This window comes from Drosophila rhopaloa, unplaced genomic scaffold, assembly GCF_018152115.1.
Source record: "Drosophila rhopaloa isolate 14029-0021.01 unplaced genomic scaffold, ASM1815211v1 contig_2, whole genome shotgun sequence".
Classification (NCBI taxonomy): Eukaryota; Metazoa; Arthropoda; class Insecta; order Diptera; family Drosophilidae; genus Drosophila; species Drosophila rhopaloa.
This window is the reverse complement of record NW_025335083.1, coordinates 383,658-410,709: the sequence shown is the minus strand read 5'-3', so window position 1 is coordinate 410,709 and position 27,052 is coordinate 383,658. Positions and strand designations below refer to the sequence as shown.

Below are 27,052 nucleotides of genomic sequence, written 5' to 3'. Positions count from 1 at the left end.
ATATTGGCAAACATTTGTGTGTGAGTGTGTGTTTGAGGGGCAGCTGCGGCAATTGCCGGTTCACACCCATACACACATATCAACTTTAATTCTGGGCTGGCGTCGCAGTCGATGCCGCTGCCTCAGCCGCTCTGCTGCCGCTGCCTCAGCCGCTCTGCTGCCGCTGCTCTGCCGCCAACCGCTGCCTCTGCAAGCTTTGTTCTCGGCGAAATTTTCGGTTCTCGTATTTTTTGACGAGCAGGCAACGCGGACGGACGTTCTCCGGGAACTTGGACCTCGATTAGTTTTAGAAAGCTAAAGCTCAGCAACTGCAAATCGCAAAGAACATCCAACGCTCGACATAACCTAATCACAATACCAATTGATCTCGTTTGCCTTATAAAGAACAGTAGTGGGAGTGGCCGAAGCCTCGTTAAATTTATACATTGTATATTTTCAACTCAAGTGCAATTTATAAATACATTTTAAACGTTGTGTGTACATAATATCTAAAGACTGACAACCAGTATAAATAAAATTCAGCTCTAATATTTAAAATCCTAAGTCGAACGAAATTTTAAAAAGTTAAGCTACAAAAGTAATGTTAGGAAGTGCAAAGAATGAAATGGCTTGAGTGAAACTAAACCTTAATTTGTTATACATATGTATACCTTCACATACATAACAACCTAGGTCAATATTGTTTATAGTGGCGTGTGATTGTGCGCAAAGATAACAACAACGAATGCTAGTTGCCCAGCAGATAATAAATAGCAATCGCACACACACTCGCACATTGGACCACACACTCGTCGCCAGAATATATTCACGGAAATCGGAAAACAACAGCAAAAAACTTTAGAGACGAGCGAAAGAGAGAAGCACGGTTCTAAACTTGAAAATAAAAATTTTATAATATCAAAGCGCGAAGGTTGTTAACGAGTGGCACGGCCGAAAAGACCCGAACGCCCACGAATGCTTCACATCAAGTATACGTACGATCGCTTGCTCAGCACCAGTACTCAGTAGCGCCAGTACTAGCAACAACAATAACAATAACACTAAAGCAATAACGAAACGGAAAACAGAAATGTTCCTCTTCTAACGGTCTCAGTGAATTTTGTAATTGGTCATCACCAAGTGAGAGAGAGGGAATTGTCGCAGCGATTGCGATTACGGGTCTGGTCGCCAAACGCGCCGCAGTAAAAAAGTTTCGGCGGAAAAACACTTGCCTCTGGTCGATTCGCGTGTTTAGACGCGCAACTTCCATAGAACTTTCAAAAATCAGAAAAACATCTAACAAGTGTTCAGCAATCGCCACAAATATCAAACCCACTTTGGATTACTTTTCGCAGTCGAAGAGGACTCAAAAACTGCATTTTGCGGATTTTTCTGATCAAATTTATGGTAAGTGTGAGCATTTCTGTATTATTAATTATTTCGATTGTTATGCCATTGGTATTTACCACCCTAATCTATTTTGATATATAATATTGCTTTAACACTATTTAAATGTTGATTTTCCTTAAGAATTGTTTTATAAAAACTTCTTTATATCATTTTTATATACAAATGTATTTTTAATTACTTAACATTATTAAAGTTTTTATTGTTTAACATGTCGCATTCGCAATAGGAAAAAGATTCTCCTAAAAAGATTTGCAATCTACGTCAAACCGAATATGGCACGTCAATGATAAGCTTAGAAAAGTATCACAATCTCACATTCCCCATGATGCATTATTTCAGTTCATTTTACCGATTACCGCAATGCAGTATATCTTAGGAAAAAGGAAAAAAGTCCCCAAAACACACCTTCAATGAAACTATCCAGTCTGTCTTAACCTTATTCATGATGACTCAGGACTCAATTAGCTTAAAAATCGGTCATTGAGTCATCATGACAATAGGCTAATATAAATGGTTCTAGGTATTCGCAATTTTTGATAATGGTTCGATCGATGTTCAAGAGGTGTTTCCTAACCACTGGTGAGTCACCTTCGTGGCCTTAACACTTGACCGGATCGAGCCATTTTCTTTTGATAGTGAATACATATCAAGAGATCTGTTTTACAGAAGCCTCATAGAAAAGGGCAGCTTTATCAAACTGATCATTGCAAGTCTTCCTTTTATTAACGGATTTCGCCACTTGACAAATGATTTTCATAAATTTTGTTGGTATTCGATCGTTTCATTTGGACCCAAAAGAACATTCCAAAGTTATTAAATGTTATAAAAATATTTAACATATAGTCATGACAATGCAAATTTGTATATTTCGGTTTGAAGAACTATTGAATTACTACTGTGGGCAAAAAGTAAGGTAAATTTGTTTGTAAAGTGAAAATTCTTTATTTATTCTCCTGAATCAAATTCATCCCCTTCAAAGTAATCCCCTCCCGATAAAAAAAATTATTCCAACGTTTTTTCAAATCCTCGAAACAGGCCAAAAAGTCCCTTTCCCGTACAGCCATGAGAGCCCTCGTCGATTCCGCTATTATCTCTTCAATCGACTCGAAACGCGTTCCCCGGAGTGGTCTCTTGAGTTTTGGGAATAGCCAGAAGTCACACGGAGCCAAATCAGGAGAATACGGTGGTTGCGGAACGATATGCGTCGAATTGTTGGCGATTTGGTCACGAAGAACGAGTGCTGAAATTGAGCGTTTTCGGTACCAAACGAGATTTGACTTTACGTAGGCCCAAATGGTTTTCACAGATCCTTCTGATATTCCGATCATATCAGTAAGGTCTCTAACAGTCAACCGACGATTTTTGAGCACTAAATCCTTCACTACATTGACGTGTTGGTCATCTGTTGAAGTTGATGGCGCTCCAAGTCATTAACACGTTCCCGACCCTCTTTGAAGTCTTTGTACCACTTATAAACATTTTTCTGGGACATGGTAGAATCACCAAAGGCCTTCCGCAACATCCTCAACGTTTCCGTAGCCGAAATTTCATTCCGCAAACAAAATTGGTGGCACTTCTCTGCTCAATTAAATCAGACATTGTAAAAATTGACAAATGCACTCTTGATTGTTTGGTAAACACAAGCGTAAATATAGTACTGATACTGACATTGACATGAAATTACCGCCAGATGTCATCAACAGTCCTGCCAACTCAAGAAAAAATTAACTAGTCCGCCATCTTAAGCCCGCGAATTTTAAATTGAAAATTCACCTTACTTTTTGCCCACAGTATTATACCGCGCATTGAATAATAGTAATAATAATAATAAAAGAACATGTTAAAGGTTGTTTGTAAGGTATGTAAGGAGTCGGGGGACTCCAAATATGTAAATAATTTTTAAAAATTTACTCTTACGCTTTGGCCACATGTTATCGATCGATAAAATTTAAGCCCTAAACTGTCCGCATTGTATATTATCAAGATATTCGCTAATTTTGTGTCCGAAGGTTAGTGCCAACGTCAGGGAAAAGAACATATAAACAAAAAATCAGAAAATAACACTAACTAGCAAGTTGCGAAGAATTCTTTTCGGTTTTAATCTTTGCAAATTGATATTGAGGTATTTATGTTCACAGGAAATTGTCATTGCGGGGCACAAAAACAAAAATACCGATTATAAAGTAGAAAAATACAATACGTTAATTCTGATATCGCTATCGCCAATATTGGCAAGCAGATTTGATTCGCTTTTCGTTTCGGGTCGCGCTGGCTTGGGTTGTCGTAGCTGCGTTCATTCACGTTCCACCTGTTGGCAATTATTGAAGTGGCCAACCGATTTCTTATCGCTCTTGTGATATTCAAATGTACGTTTTTATGTGAGAGCAGCTGGTGTACCTCGCTCCGCTTTGTGAATGGTGGCGTGCTTAGGTTATATTCTTACGCCTTTTTTGGTGAGAGTGGGTGTAGGGGATGCCAAAATAAATGAAATAGCAATGAAGAGCGGCAGGCGGAAATAAAATAAAAAAATCGTGGGATTTAATGGTTTGAGTCAATCTTACAAAAATGTACGTATGGGTCGAATATATAAAATTTATTATTTATTTATTTTGTATACCCTTGATATTAGAACATCGGCTTTCAAAATATTAACATATTGCTTATTCTAACATTTCAGTTTTAATAACTTCTGCCATAAACCAAATTGCCGATATTTATAACTGGCATTTATTTTTAGAACACAACACAGCAACAAATTCAAGTGTTTTTGTTATAAAAGTGCCACACCGCGATTAGATGTCATTAAAAGCGAAAAATAAAAAGGAAACATGAACCTTATCAGCCCATTCGACGCTCCGATTGCACTGATCGGTAAATTATTTTGGGCATATTCTTGCTGTATTCTTCTACTTATCGGGGCAAAGACCAAGTCACATGACAAACTCGTGAGTGCAGAAAAAGTCAAACCTTCGATTTTAGGCTGATTAAGCAACCGACCCTGTGCCTACCCCATTGAGTTTCGTGTTAGAACACCTCACCAAACAACTGAGGAAATTTTTGCTGTTCTGTATATTTTTGAGAGATACATACAGGCAAGAATGCTGCCCAAATATTCTAACGCAAATGGGGAATAAAGCAAAAAAGCCGGTTCGCAGACATGCGTAATACTTAAACCTGTGTATGGGTACGTGAGTATTTGTGTGTGATGCCAAAAATGTCTGTATCTCTATAAGGCACCCGCCACTCTTCCAAATCCCTGACCCCTAAAGAATCCGCCATTTTTTGTGAATTTGTGATTGCTGCCTGTTTGTTTATCAAGCTCTTTTTTGTATATAGTATGCGTGACCATATATAGGATGTCTGTAAAGTTGCCTTCTCTTTCTCACTCACCCAATTGCTGTGTTTTTTTGATATTATTATAAATAAAAAATGTTGACCTTGGTTAACAAACATTATTTAGCAATTTCTGATATCTTTATTATTTCTTTTTAGTATTTTGTTATTATTTTTTTATTCGAAATAATTAATAAAAAATTGAAGCGTGCCCCTTCTGTTTTAAAAAGTATGAAAATACAGTTTGATAATCAACACGCGCCAAAATAACAATCTAACAGTCAATTTTGATTTAATGAAGAGAATATTTTTAAGATAATATTTATCCATCAATACAAAAGATCATTGATTGCAATTTAATAAACATCGTGACATCGTTCTTTATGGTCAGTTACGATTAAATTATACCCTGAAATAATTTGATGAAGATTTCAAGAATATATGTATTTCTTAAACGTACTTTAAAAAACAGAAAACCGTTGACTTAAGGGGGGGGATGGTATTTAAATTTTTGGCCCTTTTTTCCGTATGCACAAAATTTGAAGAATATTGCGTTAAAATTTTAGATTCATCCGAGTAAAACTTCCGAAGTTATGGGCAGTTTAACGTACAGTGGATCGCAGCTTATTTCGTGCAGTTACCTAAAAAAGTTCAAGTCGTTATTCCTGCTAAACTAAGAAAGATTACAGAAAAATTTAAATGCAGTATTTTAAAAGGGAATATTAACTTGCTTATTAAATTAAAACGATTTCCTTAATCGTAAAAAAAAAAATACTTATTAAATAAAAACCAAATGTGCAGGCTTTTTTCATGCCGCAGCTTATTTCGTGCAGTTCATTCTTCTTAACTTATTATTTGTAATTTAAAAGCTAATATTTGGTATGTCCTCCTTTCTGGTTCAGGACAGCTTTGAGACGATTTCCCAAGGAAGAAACTAACTTTTTAGTGGTTTCCAGTGAATGTAGGTGAGTTAGCTAGTTTTGTATGCAATTTTTCGGTGTCCAAAACTTTAAAAACGCTCTCCTGAATTTCAAAGTTGGTGAAACCGATTTTGCAGGAACGAATCGTTTTGAAATTTGCACACAATTAAAAGCGCAGGTGCTGACGTCGAATTTTTTATTTTTACTTATTATTTTTCATTTTATAATAACAAACATATCGAATTTTTAGGCTAAAATCACGTTTTTGACTTTAAAATATTACCAAAAATTCAAAAATGTAATAAAAAAAATTCTCAACGTAGTTACCTCTAGAAACAATTAACTAATACAAAATTTTTTTTTGCGTTTTTCCGATGATCCAGTAACGAGTTATGCTGTTCACCGCAAAACCTTTTTTCTTGGAGGCGCCTACGGAGCTTTGCTGCGAACGGCTCATTTATTTTTTTTTTTTGTGAAAACGTAGTTTAAATGCGGTACTTTAATATGGTTTTAAAATAATTGATCTGACATTAACCGTATCGCTTAAAAAAATTCATGAAAATAAGGCTTTTTTCGGCCAAATAAACCATACCCATAAAAATTGTACTTTTAAATTTGTATATTTTAGATTAATTAAGTTGTCAGTCAAGATATGAGATAATTAATAATAATAATTATTTAGATATGTATTCATTTATTATTATTATTTGTTTTATTATTATTTGTTTTATTATTATTTGTTTTATTATTATTTGATTGTTAAAACTGTTAAGCCACTGTGCCTTTAAAGTTAAGGATAGATTTTTTTCTTCATTAAAGCTCTTAATTACTAAACCATACATATTGTATATTTTTATATAAAAACGATAAGTACGGACACAGTATGTATGTATGTATGTACATATGTACATATACATATATGAACAATGCGCCCTCAGCCAGTATTGCAGCTGTGTGCATTTGAAAGCGATTGCATGAGTGTCTGCAATCGCCTGCGAAAAATTCAGCATTAAAAATGTTTACCAAGTTCAAGGACAAGACTGCAGCGACGTCAATTTTTGACGCTGCGCGTTGGCTGTACACTCTGAAGTCGAGCGCTTTGGCTGCTCGTGTTGCAAGATTCGTTTCCTTTCGTCTTTCACTAATTCTGGTATGCCGAGTGTTCACTGTACCGAGCGTCGTTTGAAGGCCAGTTTTCAGTCGCTGCTCTGCTCCGAAATTCAAGTTCAAGGCATCAGTGCTGGCTTCTCTGTCTGGCATTAATTAGCCTTCGCTCCCAAAAAGGCAAACTGTTTTCCAAATCTACCATTTCTCTGGAATCTCAATATTAGTTTGTGATTGAATAAGCAGTGCTGAATTTCTATTATGGAAGATCTTTCATCAGCTGATTTGGTCCCTAGCAGTCAACCTGTTAAACGTGTTTTGACGAAAAATAAATCTTCAATCTTCAAAATACATACCGTCTCTGCTCGACTCTCTTCGAGATCTTCCGCCAAGTGTCGATTACGAATTGAAAAACTGCAACCCGTCAGCAGCAAATGATATTTGAACAAAAACGAGAGATAAGAAAGTCTTAGACTAAATCGCAAGTACACTTGGCCTCGCTTTACACGGACTCTTTTAGCACGAACTCGGTCCTACACGGTTACAAATTGGCTCCCATCCCCCTTTTAACACGCTAAAAACCTCGTTCTTATACGCTTTTGCCTTATAAGGAGTGCTATAAAGAAGCTTTAAAAGCCACCAAACAAACGAAAATTACAGATTTTTTTGATGAGAAGCCACCAAAAAAGAAAACATTTTAAAAACAAACTGGCTTAAACTTTAAATGCATTTCAAAGTTGTGTTTTTGTGATAACTTTCCTATTAATTGACAAAGAGTAGGCTTTGCCTAATTAATAGGAAAATTTCTTTGCATAACCGTGTATTTTGGTGTATAGCCGTGTGTGAGCAATAATATTATTATTTTAGTTCGCCTTTCTCGGAATTTAAATTTTTTCTATTGAATGTGCAAATTTGTTGATATCTCTGATGTAAACTTAAACATTTGGTGAGTTATGCCAGTTAGCTTCGTTTTTTACTATTCTTAATTAGTAAAGTCATAAATGATTTACATTTAAATTAATATTTGGTTATTTTTAATTATGTGCAGCTGTGATATACCAATTAGCATAAATGCATTTTGTACATACATATATAAATGCGTTTTTGTTGTTTTTAATCTTATTATTCGATATAAACATTGCATAAATTATACTATTTAAAAAATATTGTCTTAATATTTAAGAGCTTCCTGTATGGAGACAGAAATAATGCAAACATAAGACATCGCAGGCGAAGCTGCGGGCACCCTGCTAGTATTTCTATAAAGTTTAACCTGTTGATTAATTATATGAAGCAACTTTTTTAATTTAATACCAACTTTTAATTTTGAAAATATGAATGTTATTCATTTATTAAAGGCATATATGTACATACATAATAACCTTGGTTAATTTCGAACAAATGTATGAAACTTTAATAAAAACAGACCAAATTTAAACAATAAAATTTTTTTTTTTGCTGTCAATTTTAAATTTTGATAACGTAACACATTATTTTGTACTGAATCCATGTTTCGCTTAACACGATTTCGCTTAACACGAGGATTTCTAGGAACGTAACCCCCGTGTTAAGCGAGAGCCAAGTGTATATCCAGTTTCGAAAACACGCCCCCGGGATAAGCCCTTCGATATTGTTAGTCACATTGTTATTCGTTAAGCCGGAAGCTATCGTCCAACTCGTTTGCCCCCCACAGTAGTACTCCAAAAATATCGAGAGCACCAAGCTTTGGCACTCCCCCCAAAAAGTTCACCCGAGTCCGAGTAACTGATTATAATTATTTTTAGAGTGTCGTTAAAACCTTTTTTAAATTTGGTTTTCAGAACAAAAGGAGAGCGCAAGCAAAGTTAATTCAACATGTCAGCTACATATGTCCTTTCTTTGTCACCGCTTTGGCCAGTTGTCAGCGAAAAAACACTTGTGCCTCTTTGTTGCTACTGCTGATTGTGTCTTCTTTTTTGTATGTGTACTCGAATTATTTATTGTAATTATTTTGAGGTTTTCCGAACATGTTACATACACATATGTACATATGTACATATATTGACTGTGGTTTCTGTTGGCTCTGCTGCGATCGTGTCTGTATCCCCACCCCCTAAAAGCGGTGTGACTTGGGACTTCATGCACACAAACACTCATGCTCGACCATTTTTTTTTGGATATCTTTTCTCTACACTTTTCGAAAAAAATTTCGTTGTGAGCTTTTTTCATAGTTCATTAACCCTTTGTCGGATTGAGGTTGCTCTGCCCGCCATCAACGTTTCTTGCCGCTGATGGCAGCGTTTTATTGAGCAGCATTGTAACTAAAGCGGAACCATATTAAGCAATTCTGTAATGTAATTATACCCGGTACTCTTAGAAGGTCTCTGAAGTTCTGTTTAAGAACAGCGATTTATGAAATTTTAAAAGCCTACATTTCTCCGCTGACTTTTGTAATGTTTTTCTAAGCCGTAAAGCTCTCAAATTAATAAAATTCGTAAATTTTCAAGACACAATATAAAAATTGTTGCTTTGGCTTGAAATTCTTGCTTTTAGGGAACATGAGACATTAAGTAGCAGCCGGTATTCTCAGTCGTTTTGTTATGATTTCTATGCGGATTTTTAAAATGAACGAAATATCCCGAAGAGTTTTGAAAAAGTATGCAATTCAAAATTGTCTGAAGCACACACATAGATACAGTTCGACTAGCTGCACAGAGCGCTAGCTGCGGCGCAGCGTCGACGCAAGCAGCGGCAGAGCTAAGCTGCACTCTCACCCTCTCACAACACCCGTGGCGACCCACGCTCTCTCGCTCGCTTGCTCTCGTTGTTGTCATGAACTTGAACTACACGTGGAGGGCGTGCATGGGTTTTCGACTTGCTCGCTGAGAATCAGCAACTCGGGATGCCGTAAGGAGGCCGTTCGCGGGTTTTCGACAGCCTCACAATCAATGCGCGTGCTGGTTCGTTCCCTCTCCCTCTCTCCGTCAGTCAGCCACCCTCAGTGTCGCTCTCTGCAATGAGTAAGCATGTTGTTTGCGGTGACTGTTGCAGCAATAACAGCAACAACAAAAACGCCCAGTGTGGGTGGGGTGGGGGATGGAGTATAAAACGAAAGGGAAGGTTTCCTGGCTGCGCCATTTATGTAGCAATCGTTGTATGTACATAGATGTTAAAAAAAGTGAAAACACGTCAATGGGATGGCCACTTCTGCACACGTACCTACATTACATATACATATGTATATTCAAATCTTGTGTACTCACGTTCTACGACAAGTATTTAATTTCGCCAACAAGCGCAACTGTGAACTGGGCATATTACACCACATTTGCTAGTCCGGCATTAATGAACCCTCTCAGACCATCCCCCCTCCACCCACTCTGTGTGCGTTCTCGCTCGACTGTAACTCGCTGCCTGCGTGTCTTTGTCGCTTTTTGACCTAGGCCAACCGCTGCACCCCACGCAAATTGTGCGTTGCTCGTCGACATCGCGGACGGCGGCAGCGGCAGCGCAGCTTAGGCTCAGGCGTCGTGTCTAGACCTTCGCAATATAAATAAAGCTTTAAAGAAGAATGATCAGATTTATAAGTTAGCCCCATAGAGCTCTTTTGTTTTGGTAACTGCTCAAACGAGCTTATTGTACTTTATTTCTAAAAAGCTTTTGTGGCTATGATATCTATTCAAAATAAACAAATACATAAATATTATAACTTAAATAATGATTTAAAGAATATCCTTTTAAAATCATACATTTTTGTCAAGTTAAGGCGGTTTTAGGCGGTGAAAATGTTTCATTTATTTAAATGCCGATTTTACTTAATTTATAGAATTTTAAAATTATAAAATTTTTTTTAGTTTCAAGAACGGGCTAATGACTTTAAATGACATGGCATATTTGGTACCTTTTTTAATGACATTTTGTATAAAACTGTACTGACTGTTTATTAATGAATTGTACTTTTTCCATTTTGTCTTTGTGTATTCGTACAATAATATAAATAATATTGTGACAAAGTCTGTTCAATGAGTCAATATATGAAATTTTCGAAAATTTCTGCTGCTCCAATTTCATTTGTTAAAGTATCTTATCGATTTTAATAGTTCTCTTTTGGCTAGCCTGCCTTGAGCTTTAATATATATATGTACATATATATGTGCATATGTATACAATTTCATTGAAAAGACTTCCCCAGAATACAAACACTGTGAGTGATTTTAATTTTATCGCTTTATCTTATCAGGCGAGCTCATCGAACTTAGGCTAGAAAACTGAGGGCTGGTAAAAATATATCACAGTCCTCAAGTTGACTACTTGAAATGGATACTTCAGACAGAGGCAAAACTTACCCAGAAATATGTTAATAAACAAATCGGAGTGCGGCTGAGGAATCTAGAGAAAAGCTTACAGTTGCTTTAAATTTAAAAAGACACCAAACCCAAGCTCTCCAACTCCATAAATTTGTAAGTATGCATGAGAAGAGGTGAATGTAGAAACAGATTAATAGATTTGTATTTTTTGAAAATGTTCAGACTTTTTCAAAAACTTTGCTCGATAATTGCATTTAAAGCGTTTTTATCTTTAACAAATTATGTTTAATACATAAAGTTTTTTACATTTCATGGTATGCCATCACAATTCTACCCGTCAAGCAACTTTACTGATCTATCCAAACACAATCTTTTCTCCCAAAGACCAGTTTCAAGTCTCTTCATTTCGGAGCTATCCCAACAAAATAACGGCACTTTAACTTTTCTGAGGGATAGCTCTCCCTACTCTTTCTCTCTTTCCTTTCCATTACAAGCTAGATCTATAGTGGAGCATTGTGGCACACGGGCAATCATTTTAACTCATAATAGATAAATGTATTTTTCCCCCAAAATATTTTGTTCGTTCAAACCTTCAGAAACTTTATGGTCGGGTAGCCCAAAAGAGCACGAGCAAACGAAACGAGGAATCGGTGATCATGCTTGTTCTCCATCTATACTCGCTCAGAAATAGTTTTCGTGTTGAATGTTAATGAACTTTTGCGCTAGTTTAACGCACAGCCGAATAAACATCAGCAACAATAACAACGAAAGCCGATAAAGTTTTTTGAACTTGCCTTCACAAAAACTTTTTGTATTTCAACATTTGCTTCTTGCGCTCATTCTGTTTTTGGAAGGTTTCTTATAAATATTAAGTTGTCGAAGGTGGAAACTGGTCGTTGGTTGGCTTTCTATAGATGGACTCCGGGAGGGATTCCTTAAATGTGGCGTCGATTGTCCACCCACTACTTAATGTTAAATTTATCAATATTACAATTATTTTATTTTTGTCTGTCAAGTAAAAAACATAAATAAAAACGCGATAGGGACGATAAACCAATCATAAGAACACAAATCTTTATCTGTTTCTTTCAAAAACAAAATTCGAAAACAAAGAATCATCAAATAATTTCATCACTTAGCACATCAAAACTGATTCAATGCGAATGCTATTTTTATTTTACTTAAGAATTATTCTATGTACCGAAATGTAAAAATTCCAGATACCAATTGGCTTTATTGTTCATGACTCATTCCCTAAGCACAGGGGAAATTTTGAAGTTAGGAAACATTCCACCTTATCTCTTAGTCGCAAAGCGCTCAAACAGGGAAAAAGTGAGAAATTCCCTTTGGCATTTCACTCTAATATTTTTCAATAAAGAGATTTTTCTATATTTAATGCGTATGCTATTTAATTTTTTCATTAAGAATGGCTTTTAAGTGTGACAGGTAGCTCAGATAGCAATTAACAGTTTATGACTACCTAACTATTTTGGAGTACAGTAAACTTACACTTCATCTCTAATCGCGAACCACTCAAACAGAGAACAAGTCTTAAATTTCCCTGAAATTTTACTCAAACATTTTCCAATTGGGGGAAATTTCGGATCTAATGGGACAATTTTTGTTGGTGGTTGGTTTTTCCGTGTCGAGGTCTTTTTAGGTTTGAGGTAGATATTTCGGGAACTCACCCACCAGTCTCCGATACACCATCAAACCGAAAACCTCGTGAGCGGCGATGTAAAAATTTTGTAGAGTTTGTGCGTGTATGTGGTCTATACCTCTAAAATGACCGACTTTTCAATGAATGATATTTTGAGATCATTTAGAAAAATGCGCATGAACAAGGGCTCGGCCCAAGGCGGTCATTACCAATGCCGCAACCATCAGCAGCAGCCACCGCAAAATATCCAGACCTACCAACACACCGTGCAACAATCGAAGGATTTAAAAAAAATTATTAAAATCATCAAAAAGAATCTGATTAAAGAAAAAATCACTCGTCAAATGAAAATTCTTGTCTAAAAACGTCAAACCTAACCAAAATAACTTAATAACATTAATAAAACTGGATACATAATAATCTGAAGACTGCCGACAAATAAAACCATGGACTGATACCCTTAAACTGAAAAATGTTCAGCTAAAGTCTGATTTTGTAACCCAAATCAATGAATAAGTTTAATAATATACAAATATATAAAAAAGATCTCTTCAAATTTGTAAGACTTCCTATGTAACGATTAGACTTTAAAATTTTAAAAGTCATATTATTATTAATAAAACTAATTAAGATGACCGAAAGCAAGAATGATAAAAAAACTTGGGCACCCAAACATATTTGGATCAAAGATGTACTCCACAAATCGGGCACTGAGTTGTTGGATATATCCAAGACTCAAGCAAAAAAATCGTCGGCAAAAGGTAAATGGCTAATGTCGCCGAAAATTTGTGTTTTCCAAAACAAGTAAAAAAAAAAGTTATCTTACGACGCCATTTTGTTTTGGTATACGCAATTTTCGTTTTGGGGTAAGGTGTGGGGGTTCATACTATCTTATTAGTAAACAAGAGAATGGGAGAGAGAGAGAGAGGAACAGGATAGAAAAATATGCCGGGTCGAAACCGTAGGGCATATAATAATATCTCCCAAATATCCCAGTTGGGACTTTTAAAATGCAAGGGTCTCAATGAAATTCTTCCCAATTCCCCACGCCCTTCCTCTCTCGCTTACAGTTTTCCTCTCTTTCATAAGCTTTTACGTTTTCCTATTTTGGAAAACTCCGGCCGGCAATAACAAAAAGTGCGTAGAATAAATTTAAGGGGTGGGTTTTCCCCTTTAACCCCCTTCTTCTTTCTCGTTACGAGGCTTTTCCAACCACCCGTTTGAACAGTTCTGTGGGGGGTATTTTCTTTATTTTCCTGAGACGCAGATTAGGATCGACCGAACTGTTACTCAGGATTATATAGGAAAATGAGTTAGATTCACCTGCATTAAGCAATTGCCATTTAATTTGTTATATTTAGAGCAAATGGCAACAATATGGTCCAAACTAGAATACTCGTCTGCTTACATATATAAATATTATTTCCAAAACAACCAAACAAAAATATACCAAAAAAGTTTTAATACTAAATTGGTATAAGTTCATATAACCAATAAATTCTTGTTATTTAAAAATAAACAATTTTAAAGATAAATTTAAATAGTCGTTAAAGTTTGACAAAACTAATCACAGCCATTTTAATTCTATGTAGAATACACTCAGAAAACATAAAAATGAGTTAATGCAATGTATTGATGAATACATGGGTTATGCTAATTATAATTCCTAAAAATTAGATCATTATGTTATTTGGGTGTTCTCTGAATAAAGTGTAAATAAGGTACAAAAACCATTCAACTTACAAATGAAATGATCTGCTTGTACACTTGTATTTGTTTCCTAAAAATCTAATTTCAATTTTTTTCCTTCGTTCTTCCCAATGCAGACTCAACCACATCCAACATGGTTTACTATTCCGCCAACCAGCTGCTCATAAAAACGGAACAATCTAGTCAGGCGCAGTTCTGTCTTCAGGTGCCGCCCCCGCTGACGGCGAGGACCGCGAGTGTAGACCTTGGATTGCCGCCGTCCAGTGGCCAGCAAGAGCAGTTCGAGCTGCTGCAGACGCCACAGCAGCGGCAACTGCAACTGCAGCTGCAGGATCAGCATCACCAGGAGCAGCAGCAGTTCGTCAGCTACCAACTGGCAATCCAGCAGCACCAAAAGCAGCAGCAACATGAAAGTATTACGACGACTGCTCCAACGCCGGTCACAGCAGCTCAGCCGATCAAGACGGAGCCGACCGGCCTATTTCCGGCGGCAGCAGCTGTGTCCCAGGTGCGCAAACCGATCGCCAACAAGCCGCAGTTCAAGTGCGATCAGTGCGGCATGACTTTTGGCAGCAAGTCGGCCCACACCTCGCACACCAAGTCGCACGCCAAGAACGCCGACCTCTCGCTAAACGCTGGAGTGGGCGCTGGAGCCGCTGCGTCCGCCTCAACGACGGCCAAAGAGATGAATGATGCGGGTCTTCCGGTTGGCATACCCAAGAGCCCGACCATCAAGCCCCTGGCCAACGTGGCTGCCGGAGCCGATCCGTATCAGTGCAACGTGTGCCAGAAGACATTTGCCGTTCCTGCCAGACTGGTGAGTTTCGCGCCAAACAACCCCTATAAATCTATGAAATTGTTAGTTATTATGTTTCACTTGGGATTTTTGATTAGTTTTTGTAAAATTGTAAATTATTACCATAAGAACAAGGCTGAAAAATATTTTATATTTTTAAACTGTTATAATATTATGTCTTTATAACGATAAATGCTTCACAATTTATCTTTAAGATAGGTACCTTAAAAATTTACGAAATTGAGTTCGATAGTTTGATGACTTTTTTTTATTGAAAGACAACTTAAAAGATTCGTGAAATGTTAAAGCTAATAATCCTATACGCTACTCTTTTAGATCCGCCACTACCGTACCCACACCGGCGAACGTCCGTTCGAGTGCGAGTTCTGCCACAAGCTGTTCAGCGTAAAGGAGAACCTGCAGGTGCACCGGCGCATCCACACCAAAGAGCGGCCGTACAAGTGCGACGTGTGCGGACGGGCCTTCGAGCACTCCGGGAAGCTGCACCGCCACATGCGCATACACACCGGCGAGCGTCCTCACAAGTGCTCCGTGTGCGAGAAGACGTTCATCCAGTCCGGCCAGCTTGTGATCCACATGCGTACGCATACGGGCGAAAAGCCGTACAAGTGCCCGGAACCGGGCTGCGGAAAGGGCTTCACCTGTTCCAAGCAGCTCAAGGTGCACTCCCGGACGCACACCGGCGAAAAGCCCTATCACTGCGACATCTGCTTCCGGGACTTTGGATACAACCACGTGCTGAAGCTGCACCGTGTGCAGCATTACGGCTCCAAGTGCTACAAGTGCACCATTTGCGACGAGACCTTTAAGAGCAAGAAGGAGATGGAGGCGCACATTAAGGGGCACGCCAACGAGATTCCCGAAGATGAGGCGGAGTCAGCAGCGCCGTTGCCATCCGTGGGCTCCTCTTCCGGGTCGCCGTCCTTGCAAGGAGTTGGCAGCACCTCTGAGAGCAGCAACCACTCGCCGCCCAGCTCGCCACCGGTCACAAAGAAGGCCCGCCAGGCACGTCAGCCGCGTGGATCCAAAGCCGGGCCAGCAGCACTTTCCATTGCTTCTTCCTCGCCACTCTCTCCCAGTTCGCTCAGCTCCACGTACTCGCCATCGGCCAGCAGCCTGGCCTCGCCTCCACCCACGTCGGCCCACTACCTGCCCGCCCAGATGGAGACGGATGCCTTGAGCCGGGACAGTGGTGTATCAAGCGCTCAACCGGCGCACAGCTATGCGGACGAGGAGCTGCCCACGGACTTGAGCATGCAACAGGGTCAGGCGCCAGTGCAGACTATAGGATACTACCAGGCCCCTCAGGGTCTTGTGGAGCTTCAGCCGCAAGCCCCTCAGGGTCTTGTGGAGCTTCAGCCGCAAGCCTCGGGGACCACGATTAATCCCGCCCTGCTCGAAGCAGCTAATATGGCGCGTCGCCATCACGACGACCAGGTCCAGGATGAAGACGTACACGCAGCCGCATGGCAAATGATGCAGCTCCGCCGTGGTCACAACTTACCTCCCACGGAGACGCAGACGCAGACCCAGCAGCAACAGGTGCCCACCCTACATGTCAGTGATCTCGCGGCCAACTACGATGACACCCATGAAGCCACCATGCTGATCGAGCACTTCAAAAGGGGCGATCTCGCTCGCCACGGACTGCACAAGGGCTATGCGCCGGTCCCCAAATATGAGTGAGTATTATTGTCTTTCAACTCAAACCAATCCACCAACTTATGTGCACATTTCTTTAAAAAATTCGTGCTATTTGTTTCGTCTTTTATTTTCTAGAATAAGTTATAGAGCTGAATATAATGTAATAATACAAAATTTAATTTTCTGTAGTTTTGTGTAAACAGCTTAGCTATTTCTGTTCTCCTATGTGATTATTGTTAAAACTAAACTGTTGATTTTTATTTTTTTGTTGTTTCTATTCAATCCCTTACTGTCAAAGAATATCCTTACAAAGCTTCGTAGGTATGAAGTAAAACGGGACATTAGTAGAAATGTTACTGCCCACCTAAAACAGTCATTTTGTATCACAAATAAAACGAGCTAAACCTAATTACATTAAATTTGAACCAAGTAATCATATAAATGAAATATGTTTTGCTATTAAGTCGAGTTGGGGTAAAAATAAGCTGCAATCTAGCTTACTAACTATTTGTTCAATTTTTTCAGATCCGCTCTACCCAATCCGGATATCGTGCGACGCGTGGAGGCGGCAATTGGACTACGGTCCAGCACGGAGTCCCCAGAGCGGAGTTCCTCGCCAGAAAGCGACTCCCTGATGATGGCCGACCGCAATGTGATGACCCTGCCGCTGCGCAAGCGCAAACACTACATGAACAAGGGCGACGACGGCCAGGTAGAGTCTGAAAAGGCTCTGGGGGCTGGTGGGGATGGCCCCGCCCCCGCCAGTGCCGCCGCTTCCGTTGGCGCCGGGGAGGGACCTGGGGGCAAGGTGATAAGAATGAGCTCGGTCATTCAATTCGCTAAGGCCTCTTAGGGGTGCAAGGCATCTCCCCAATCAGCATTAAGACTGTCCAAGCAAATTCTAACTGAAATTAGTTTAAGGTTTTTCTCTGAAGTTTGAGGTTAGGCCAAAAATAAACGAAGAGGTATAAAGCAGAGGGATTGTTTTCGACCACCGAAAATATAAAATGCCAAAAGTATTATAAAAATATAAAATTTCTTTTAAAATTACTATTACTTTTTTTATTGGAACTCAAGGTGACTGGTCCAATTTTTGTTAAATGTTTGATTTTAAAATAGGTTTCCAAGATTGTAATATTTTCATTTTATTTTGGCATATATAGTTTGTTTTCCTGTGTTGCCACTTAGTCAAATTGCAGCAATTGGCATTATGCATTAGCATAACTAAGATAAAATTAAATAAGATCATTTAACAAGTTCCAACCCTAAACCGTACACATTAACAAGTTATGTGCATGATTACACAAATAATAAAGGATGCAAAAGGCCACATTGGCACTTAATGTTTATAAATACACATAATACTTATTTATTATTGTAATAAATTCTGCTCGCCAAACTATTTCCTTCTCCTCCACCAATAGTGTCAGCGCCATCTTAGACATTATGAACCCATCATTTTATATGCATTTTATATTTTATATATAACGGCACATAGACATTAAATAAGAAAGTAATAATCACGGATTGGTAATATTAGTTTTACAAACGGAGAACATTGAACTGATAAAAATGAAGAAAGCAAGCATAATTAGGTTTATACATTTTCAAACGAGAAGATAACAATTAAAATTAAGTGCGCCAGAACATAATTTTTATAAACGAAGGTTAAATATTAAGGTCTAAATTGTAAAATATTGCAAGAAACATCGCAAATGAAATCAGAAAGTCAATAAACAAGCGTGTAATACAAAATATTTGTATGATCATTTTTTAATACAGGAACTGGTATAATACTAGAAATGGATTTTTTTTAAAGGACGGTATATATTTGAAATAAACTTGCTCTGTGTCAGATCGTGATTAAGAATATACATCTACCTGTTACATAATTTTCAAAGAACCATTTTACTCTCCGATATATTTAATTATATTCAGTGTGAAAGTGAAAATTTTAAAAAAAGGAGCTGTCTAAGCCAGTAAGGCAGAATGGCAAAGTTTTTATAAGAATGCATGTAACTTGTTGGAATCCGAGTTCATAAATTATTTAATATTTTTACGTTCTTTTCAGATTGAAAATGTCTGACCCTTTTTGTGCATCCAAGTTATCCAAGAGCTATATTATATTGAACAAGAAAGAAAGCAAGTTTCGGCAAACCGAAGTTTATATACCCTTGCAGTTATTACAAAACAATTAATTTTTTTCCGATTGTTCATTTGGGAGCTATATGATGTAGCTGCCCGATCCGGCTCGATTCGTCTTATATACTACCTGCAATAGAAATACAACTTTTGGGCAAGTTTCAACCAGATAGCTTTAAAACTGAGGGACTAGTTTGCGTAGAAACGGAAGGACAGACGGACATGGCTAGATCGACTCTCCTATATTGATGCTGATGAAGAATATATATACTTTATAGGGTCAGTGAAGAGATACTGCGTTGCAAACATTTGACTGAAATTATACTACGATCCGCAAGGGTGTAACAAGAATGGTAGAAAACTGTATATACCCTTGCAGTTGTTCCATAAAATTAATTAATTTTATATTTCGATTTTTATGCCAAGAAGCTATGCCGATCTTTTTGATCGTTCCTATGGCAGCTATGATATACATAGATTTTTATAAAATTGAAATTTTTTAAAACTTTAATTATATCCCCATAGGTCGAAAGAGGCTATAATTTTTTTCAAAAATATCGTAAGCCTTAACTGCGCTGAAAACTTCTTACTGCAATTGGCATTAAGCTTTTGTCAAACTTACAAATTGGTAAATACTCCACACATTCAAAAGTATTAAAATTAGGTTGTTCATCGACAATTCAGCCGGACTGCCTACTGCAATTGGCATTAAGCTTTTGACAAACTTACAAATTGGTAAATACTCCACACATTCAAAAGTATTAAACTTAGGTTGTTCATCGACAATTCAGGCGAACTTGGCTGAAAAGATTTTGACCTTTTCTTTCGTTTATTAATTTATGGAAAATATTTCTAAAGCTCTTCAAAATAAATAAATAAATAATTAAAACATAATTTTAAATATTAATAAAGTTATAAGCATTTACATTATTTTTGATAACATTTAAAAAGTTATCAGAAATTCAGGTGAGTGTTATTTACTTATTTATTTTAAGGTACTAAACATTAAAATTTTTGAAAGATTTAAACAGTCGAACGTTGCAATTCTCGCCCCTTGCAACTTGTTTAAAAAACAAATTTATTTAATCGCAGAAATTATTATACAACCATCTCAAAGGATGTTATTTTTTGAGTTTGGAGAAATGACTGGTAGTAGTCGTACTATAGCACATTCTATTCTGATAAACACACAGGAAATTTTAATTGTTTTTAATTCCTTTGTACTCCGGTAGACTCGTCTTGCCGATGTACTTAAGAAAATCCTTAAAGGGCCGTTTCATGCAAATAAGATTTTTGAATTTTAACTGCCTGTCAAACCGCTTTACGACCGTAGCTCAATTCTGATAAACTCTCAAAAACGCTGTCACACTAGAAAGATTAATGATTCTCCCCTGGCGAACTTGTTTTTTGAACTTATTATTAGGCTTTTAAACTTTCTTCACAAAGACTTTACCTGTCCGAGAAATTAAAACAGTGAGCATGGAAAATATAGCTGTTTTTATCTATTTTCCCGCTAAGCTAGCGGAACAGACGTTTTCCATTTCGATCTGTTGAATGCAATAATTTCGGGACAAAGTAATAATTAAATTTTAATTTTTATCGCTATTTCTGCTAAACTAATGAATTTTCTTAGACTTGATGTGCACATCCATAAATTAAAACTTGTATCACTTTGTTTTTTTGGTTTTAAATAAAATATCTTTTCCGTGATTCCCATACCTTTCAGATACTATAAATAAAATGGTTAGCCTTTATAAAGAACGTAATAATTTCATTAAAAACGAATGGACTTAACTTTTCATTTTATATCAATTATTTGTGACTACAAGATTGGTGTGCTAAACCCACCACAGTTCGATTACCTAACATTTCATTTAACTGCTAAATCTACTGCTGCTGTCCCCCACCGAGTTTCTTTTGTAATTATGAAATAAAATTGTTTTTTTAATCATGTACAGCGAGCATCGCTTCATTTACGGATGCTACAAAGATAAGCAAAATTATGATAAAACTAAGCAAACATTTTAATTGTTATAAGAGATAAGGCATCCGGCACAAACTATACACTTAAATTAATTAACATGAGGGAGGGTGGGATGAGGTGAAGTGTTGAAGGGACTTGTGGGTTATTGAAAAACTAAACCCTGTTTTAAAACTAATAATGTAAATTAATTAAACACCCTTTTGGCGGCTGAACATCAGATGCCAATGTAGGAGCACAGCACAAAAACCGCGAAAATCATGACGATCAAAAAGGCAATTCCAATCCAGGCGGGTATTGTACCTGAAAGAAAGTTAACGTGAGATAATTTCAAAGTTGGTGTATTTGGTCCTTACGTCTTTGGGGCAGACTATGGATGCAAACTTTGTTGTCCACAGAAATGGACAGAACGGCTGCTTCCGTGTCGCTGGAGATGGGCGGTCCCTCCTCGTTGGTGATGGGTAGAAACTGAAGTCCCGTCACAAACATAGAATGTGCATGGGGAATGTGGAGCACACGCTGCAAGCCGGAAACGAAAATAAGTGTAATACTAGCTGAATCGCCATAACAATGAGCTATTCTTACCTGCAGACTAAATGCTATGTACATGGATACGCTTCCCGAAAACATCGTGCCGACGGCAACAAATCGCCCATCATCTCGCACCGCCAGTGACGAAAGGCTCTCGTCGATAGTAACAGCCTGCCGCAGTTTCCCGCTGGCGCAATCCCAGTGCTGTAGAAATCCACGCTGCCGCCCCACCTTTCCCAAAGGATTCGCGATGGTAAAGAGCCGGTAGTGGTCCTTTTGGGCCTCTACGGTTCCGAAGCGGCACCGCTTGAACAGGTACTTGGCCCCCTCAGGCGTTTTCCACTGCAGCTTGTGCTGCAGCTGACCGCTGCCCAGGTCCCACATCAAGCCCTGAGCATCCTTGGAGATGCTGGCAATATATTTGCTGTCGGGGCTGAAGTCCAGGTCATCGATCTCCTTGCTGTGCGCAGCCATCTCACCGGCAAGGGTCATATGAGGAAATGTCCAGACCCGTAGCTTTCCGTCCGTGCCGCCAGTAGCCATTAGTCTACCGTTCCCGCTGATGCGCACCACGCGCTGCAGAGGCTCGCTACCCTTTAGGAAGTCCGTCTGTACGACATCAGCCGCCTGGATGTCGAAGCGCAGCCGTTGAAACTGCCGCAGTATGTCGGAGGTGGAGAGGGGTTGCTTATGCCCGTTGGCCACCGGTTCTACACCCGAGTGCGCGTTGCGTTGGCGCAAATTGCCGTTCTCGTGTGGCCGTTCTGCCGCAGCGGGCTTTCCATCCTCGACTCCGTTTCCATTCCCTTCCTCCTCGGACTGAACGCGGGGCTGGACGTAGTACATTTGGCAGTGCGCCTCCTGGCCAGCACACAGGTATCCCCTCCTACCACCGTTGCGTACCGCAAAGTTCATCACCACGTTGGCCCCCGTCTCGTGGCGCAGCACCTCCTCCGCGCAAAAGTGGCTCCCATTGTGGTACAGCTCGTAGATCTCCTGGAAAGACAGGTCGGTCATTAGGGGAAAACGTTGATAAGCGCAGATTGTAGGCAAACCGTACAAAGCCGTTCGCCACTCCTGTCTTACTGGAGCCGCCACCTCCGGCCACAAGGATATGGCGGCTGGTCAGCATGTCAACTGCGTACAGCGGGAAGTTCACACGGGCCAGCAGGCCATCGCTGGGTCGGCGGGTTGGGGCCATTATCAATAATATATGTATATATAAATCGACCGAATACAGGGGCTGGGGATTTTGGTGGACTCTAGATTATCAGCTCAGGATGCAGGACAGGCACATCTAATTTGGCCAACGGCTCGCAAACTCCAACTGTCAAAAGGCTTGAAACAATCGCTTGCTGGGGAACTCTGGTTCTTTTCAGTCTCCGCTTCTCATTAGGAGCCAATTTTTTTTTGTTTTGAGCCCGTGAAAGTTGTATTAAAATCCACGTACACTGAAAAGCGGTGACAGAGCGCGCTATCGATACATCGATAGACAATAAAGACTGTTCAACGGCAGACAAAAAAAAAATTTGGTCTTGTCCAAAAACCGTTATTTAAAAATATATATTTATTATACATTATTTGAACTCGGTAACAACAAAAAGTCTGATTGAAAATGGGTATTTAGCTAAATAAAATCAATTATATTAGTTTCATAGCAATCAGTATATGTCAACGTAACATTTCAGCTGTTGGCCTCCAACACCAGATGAGGCAATTGGTACATTTTCTTTAATTAAGCCTAGTACTCGGATCGACGAAAACTGTACGCCAGTCATGAGAGAGAGCGAGAGGCAAACAGCTGGCGTTCACTTTTCGTCAGGCGTTTTTTCCCCCCGGTACTCAGATCGACGAAAAAAATACCAGAAAATTACTTCGCGTTGCCAACCACCTGAAATTATCTTTTGGTGAACCCTAGCGCAAAGATTAAAAAATTTTATCTTTTGGCGTGCCCTTCTCACTGAACATTTTAAAAAATGGAGGGAAAAAAAAAAAACCCGCAAAAGTCGATTGCAGGAGTTTACATGTGAGGACAAAATAACATTAATACTACCTGGGGTAAGGTGCAAGGTGTTTCTTAAGCCTAGTATCCAGATCGACAAACGATTACGCTAGCGTAAAAACTTTAATCTTTCCAGTGTGACCAAAAGTTTGAGAGTTTATCAGATTTAAGCGTGCTACGGTCGTACTGTCAATCAGCTGGGTTTGTTGACAAGCAGTTAAAATTCAAATATCGTATTTGCGGGAAAGAACCTTTAAAAGATATTATCAACTACCTTGGCAAAACAAGTCTGCCGCTGTACAAAGAAATTAAAAAGCAATACAATTTAAATTTAACAGTTGTTTTTTTTAATTTACTGATAATTATTTGCTAATTTAAAGTTCATAGCTGCACTTTTATTGTGTTTTTTCGTACATTCTGGACCTAAAAAACATTTTGCTCTGACAAGAGGCACCCCAGATAGTATTAATGTTATTTTGTCCTCACATGTAAACACCTGCAATCGACTTTTGTGAGTTTTTTGAGTTTTTCCCTCCATTTCTTATAATGTTCAGTGAGAAGCGCACGCCAAAAGATTACATTTTTTAATCTTTTTGCTAGGGTTCACCCAAAACTCATTTCCGCAGACTGGCAACGCTATGGAATTTTCTGGTATTTTTTTCGTTCGTCAGGGGACCGACGTAAAAAAATGGCCCGACGAAAAGTGAACGCCAGCTGTTTGCCTCTCGCTCTCTCTCATGACTGGCGTACGGTTTTCGTCGATCAGGATACTAGGCTAAAGCTTGTTTTGGCTCCTCAGGTTTTTAAAGAGTACATACTTTCGAAATTGTCATTTGAATTGCAACCGTCCAAGCCAAACAAACAAATGAACCACCTTTGGCACAGATGCCATCTCTTTCACACTAAGCGCAGCTTCTCCATTAACAACAAGGCACAGCTGGTGCTTACCGACCGAGACGCTTCGCCGATGCTTTCGTTTTCCTTTCTGCTTTCGGTTTCTTGTTCATTCGTATATTTATCGCTGACGCGATCTCAACGGGAAAAAAGGGGACGAACGTTTCTCAAAACACATTAACTGTGAAAATGTTGAACTTTTAGTTTTTCTGCCTTCATTTGAATATTTTAAATAAGTGTGCGTGTGCAAAATAATTGTGCTGCTGAGGAACACGAAGGTACATACATGTACAAACTACATACAAATGTAGTCTCCAAACATTGAATGTAATCTGGAATGAGCCGGTTCAAGATCCCTTTTTAACGCCTTAGTGCGCAGTTGCAAGAACTGGAACTCCACGCCAGCGCTGTTTTTTGCTTTGTGTTTTTTGTCTTCCGTCATAGCACTAGCTTACAAAATTTAAACGACGATTTGCGCCAGAGAGGAAAGTTCGATTTTTTAGTGCACTTGCATTTCCACCCTTAATGTTTAAAGTGTAAATTAATTTTTTGCCTGTTTTAGGCCTAATTCGTTTATTTTTTATCTCGAGTTCTGGTGAGCTGAGTTTATTAGATAAAATAAGATAACCCCTCTGTCACTATTTGTAATGATAGGTTTTTTGTGCAGTAAATACACATATATAAAAACCAAACCTTTTTATTTCAACGCAATGGCTACTCTACACATAGCCAGTAATAATTTTGTTAAAAAATATATTTCTTCCATTGAAAGCTAGTTCAATTTTTAGACCATGTGTATTTACACCTGTGTGTACATAAGGGTGGTCGTCTATAAGGTAAATTAAGAAAGCTTAAGCTTAAGACTAAATTTAGTCTCGCCGTTTGTAATGGTATGTTTATTTTGTGTTGTTAAATTATTCAAAAACCAAACATTTTTATTTTAATGTTAAGACGTTGCGTTGACATTGAGCCCTTAAAAAGTCAATAAGTAGCTTATTCTCATGTGTTCTAATTGAAATGTAACTCCCTTAATTATTAGCTACAATGAGGTATTTTCTAATAAAGCAACGGCAAGGAATTAAAGTCAATTTTATCAGGTGATTTATTGTCGCTTGCATACCTGTTACTGTAGAGTAAAAGGATACCCTTTCTACTCGTTAGAAAATATGTACAAGGTACAAGGAATTAGTACTTTGTTCTAATGTTATGTGTGTTTTCTTTATTTTCAGAGCTTTCGATTTTGTGATTTTTCGTATAGTTTCATGTTATATTTTTAAACTTTTGGTAAACCTTTGAAAACAAATTTTAAAATGGTGAACAATAATGGCAACACAGAAGGTAATTTACATTAATTGTATCTCTTTTTTGCAATACTCTTAAATTTTACCACATAACTTACCCAACTACACGGAGCAAAAAATAGGTGACTATTTGCACCTATAGATGCATATACAGTAGAATCCGGTTATAACGACTCCGCTTATAGTGTCCGTCCGGTTATTGCGACAAAAACTAGATGGTTTGGTTGGTCCCCATACAAACTTATATTATACAAACTTATATGGTTAGTGCATCCGGGTATAACGACGTAAAATCGTCAGTCCCTTGAAAGTCGCTATAACCGGATTCTACTGTAGTTGTATAGTTAAAGTTTTGCTTATTATTTAGCTTCTTATATGAACTCAACATTTTTAACTATATTTATATAAGTGTATTTAGTTTAATATAAAGCTGTGTTCACCGAAATAGCAGTGCTTACGACCTGCACGTTTAAGATTAAAAAATACTATTACAAACACTACTTTGTTAACAAGTTTTTCCATAAAGGCTTAGAGTATTTAATTATAAATAATAAAACAATTATTTCATTTGGGTAACTTAAACACTTTAGAAGATATAGCTAATAACAACAAAAAAAGTATATATTATGCTGTTCATTGAAATAGCAGTCAAAGTAAACAATTAACAAAAAAATGTAATAAATTTCAAAATATCTTATAAATAACCTATTCTTACTGAAATACAATTCATCTATGATCTAATATTTTGTTAAATAGCCTTTACTAGCTATCACAGCCTCACACCTACGTGGCATTGAGTCCACCAATCCTTGACAACGCTTGAGGGGAATCTGGCTCCATGTCTCCTGCACAAATTGCCAAAGCTGCTGCTTAGAAGTCGGGGACTTCTTTGATACGTAGCGCTTGATGTCTCCCAACAAGTTTTCAATCGGATTTAAATCCGGGGACTGTGCTGGCCATAGCATTTCATCAACTTTTTCTTTAATAAACCCCTCCCTGGCCACCTTGCTGGTATGTTTAGGATCATTGTCCAGCTGAAATGTCCAAATTAAAGGCATCTCTTTCTCAGCATACGACTGCATGACAGTTTTAAGTATTTGTGCATATGTATATTGCTCCATGATCCCATCGATCATATGTATGGGACCTACACCGTTGTATGAAAAACATGCCCATACCACGATTTTAAGGCCACCGTGCTCTCCTGTCTTCAGTGTATGGTTTGGGTGGTACTCTGTATTTGGAGGTCGACGGTAATATTGTCTTGATCCTTTTCCACCAAATAAAACCAGTTTGGGCTCATCTGTCCAAAGGATAATACGCCATTTGGATACTAGT

At 38.3% G+C, this 27,052-nt stretch overlaps 3 protein-coding genes across 10 annotated transcripts in view; 2 read left to right on the top strand and 1 right to left on the bottom strand.

Moving 5' to 3' along the window:
* The first annotated feature begins 240 nt into the window (after nucleotides 1–240).
* On the top strand, nucleotides 241–18,620 carry LOC108039134 (Krueppel homolog 1-like). Of its 4 annotated transcripts, XM_017116059.2 has the most exons (5): nucleotides 241–1,386; nucleotides 10,966–11,185; nucleotides 14,519–15,219; nucleotides 15,535–16,901; nucleotides 17,389–18,620. In XM_017116059.2, exons 3-5 carry the CDS (start codon nucleotides 14,536–14,538, stop codon nucleotides 17,714–17,716), a joined length of 2,379 nt encoding a protein of 792 aa, XP_016971548.1. In that variant the 5' UTR covers nucleotides 241–1,386; nucleotides 10,966–11,185; nucleotides 14,519–14,535; the 3' UTR covers nucleotides 17,717–18,620. The 4 variants fall into 4 exon arrangements, with proteins under 4 accessions (XP_016971548.1, XP_016971547.1, XP_016971549.1 ...); XM_017116058.2 differs by lacking the exon at nucleotides 10,966–11,185; XM_017116060.2 differs by lacking the exons at nucleotides 241–1,386; nucleotides 10,966–11,185 and adding an exon at nucleotides 12,710–13,031.
* A 2,308-nt stretch (nucleotides 18,621–20,928) lies between these two features.
* On the bottom strand, nucleotides 20,929–23,007 carry LOC108039136 (prolactin regulatory element-binding protein). The gene is made up of 4 exons (XM_017116061.2): nucleotides 22,578–23,007; nucleotides 21,572–22,513; nucleotides 21,343–21,505; nucleotides 20,929–21,289 (listed from the first exon to the last, which is right to left on the bottom strand). The coding sequence occupies exons 1-4, from the start codon at nucleotides 22,716–22,718 to the stop codon at nucleotides 21,204–21,206; spliced, it is 1,332 nt and encodes a 443-aa protein (XP_016971550.1). The 5' UTR covers nucleotides 22,719–23,007; the 3' UTR covers nucleotides 20,929–21,203.
* A 1,507-nt stretch (nucleotides 23,008–24,514) lies between these two features.
* Nucleotides 24,515–27,052, top strand: part of LOC108040678 (stathmin) — an 87,618-nt gene continuing 85,080 nt past the window's right edge. For 2 of the 5 annotated variants that reach the window (XM_044460294.1, XM_044460292.1), the window contains exons 1-2: nucleotides 24,517–24,691; nucleotides 25,643–25,751. In XM_044460294.1, coding sequence (XP_044316229.1) covers nucleotides 25,737–25,751 — 15 coding nt within the window. In that variant the 5' untranslated portion in view covers nucleotides 24,517–24,691; nucleotides 25,643–25,736. Of the gene's footprint in view, nucleotides 24,692–24,772; nucleotides 25,009–25,642; nucleotides 25,752–27,052 lie in introns of those variants that run through there. The other 3 variants (XM_044460295.1, XM_044460291.1, XM_044460290.1) reach the window with 2 other exon arrangements.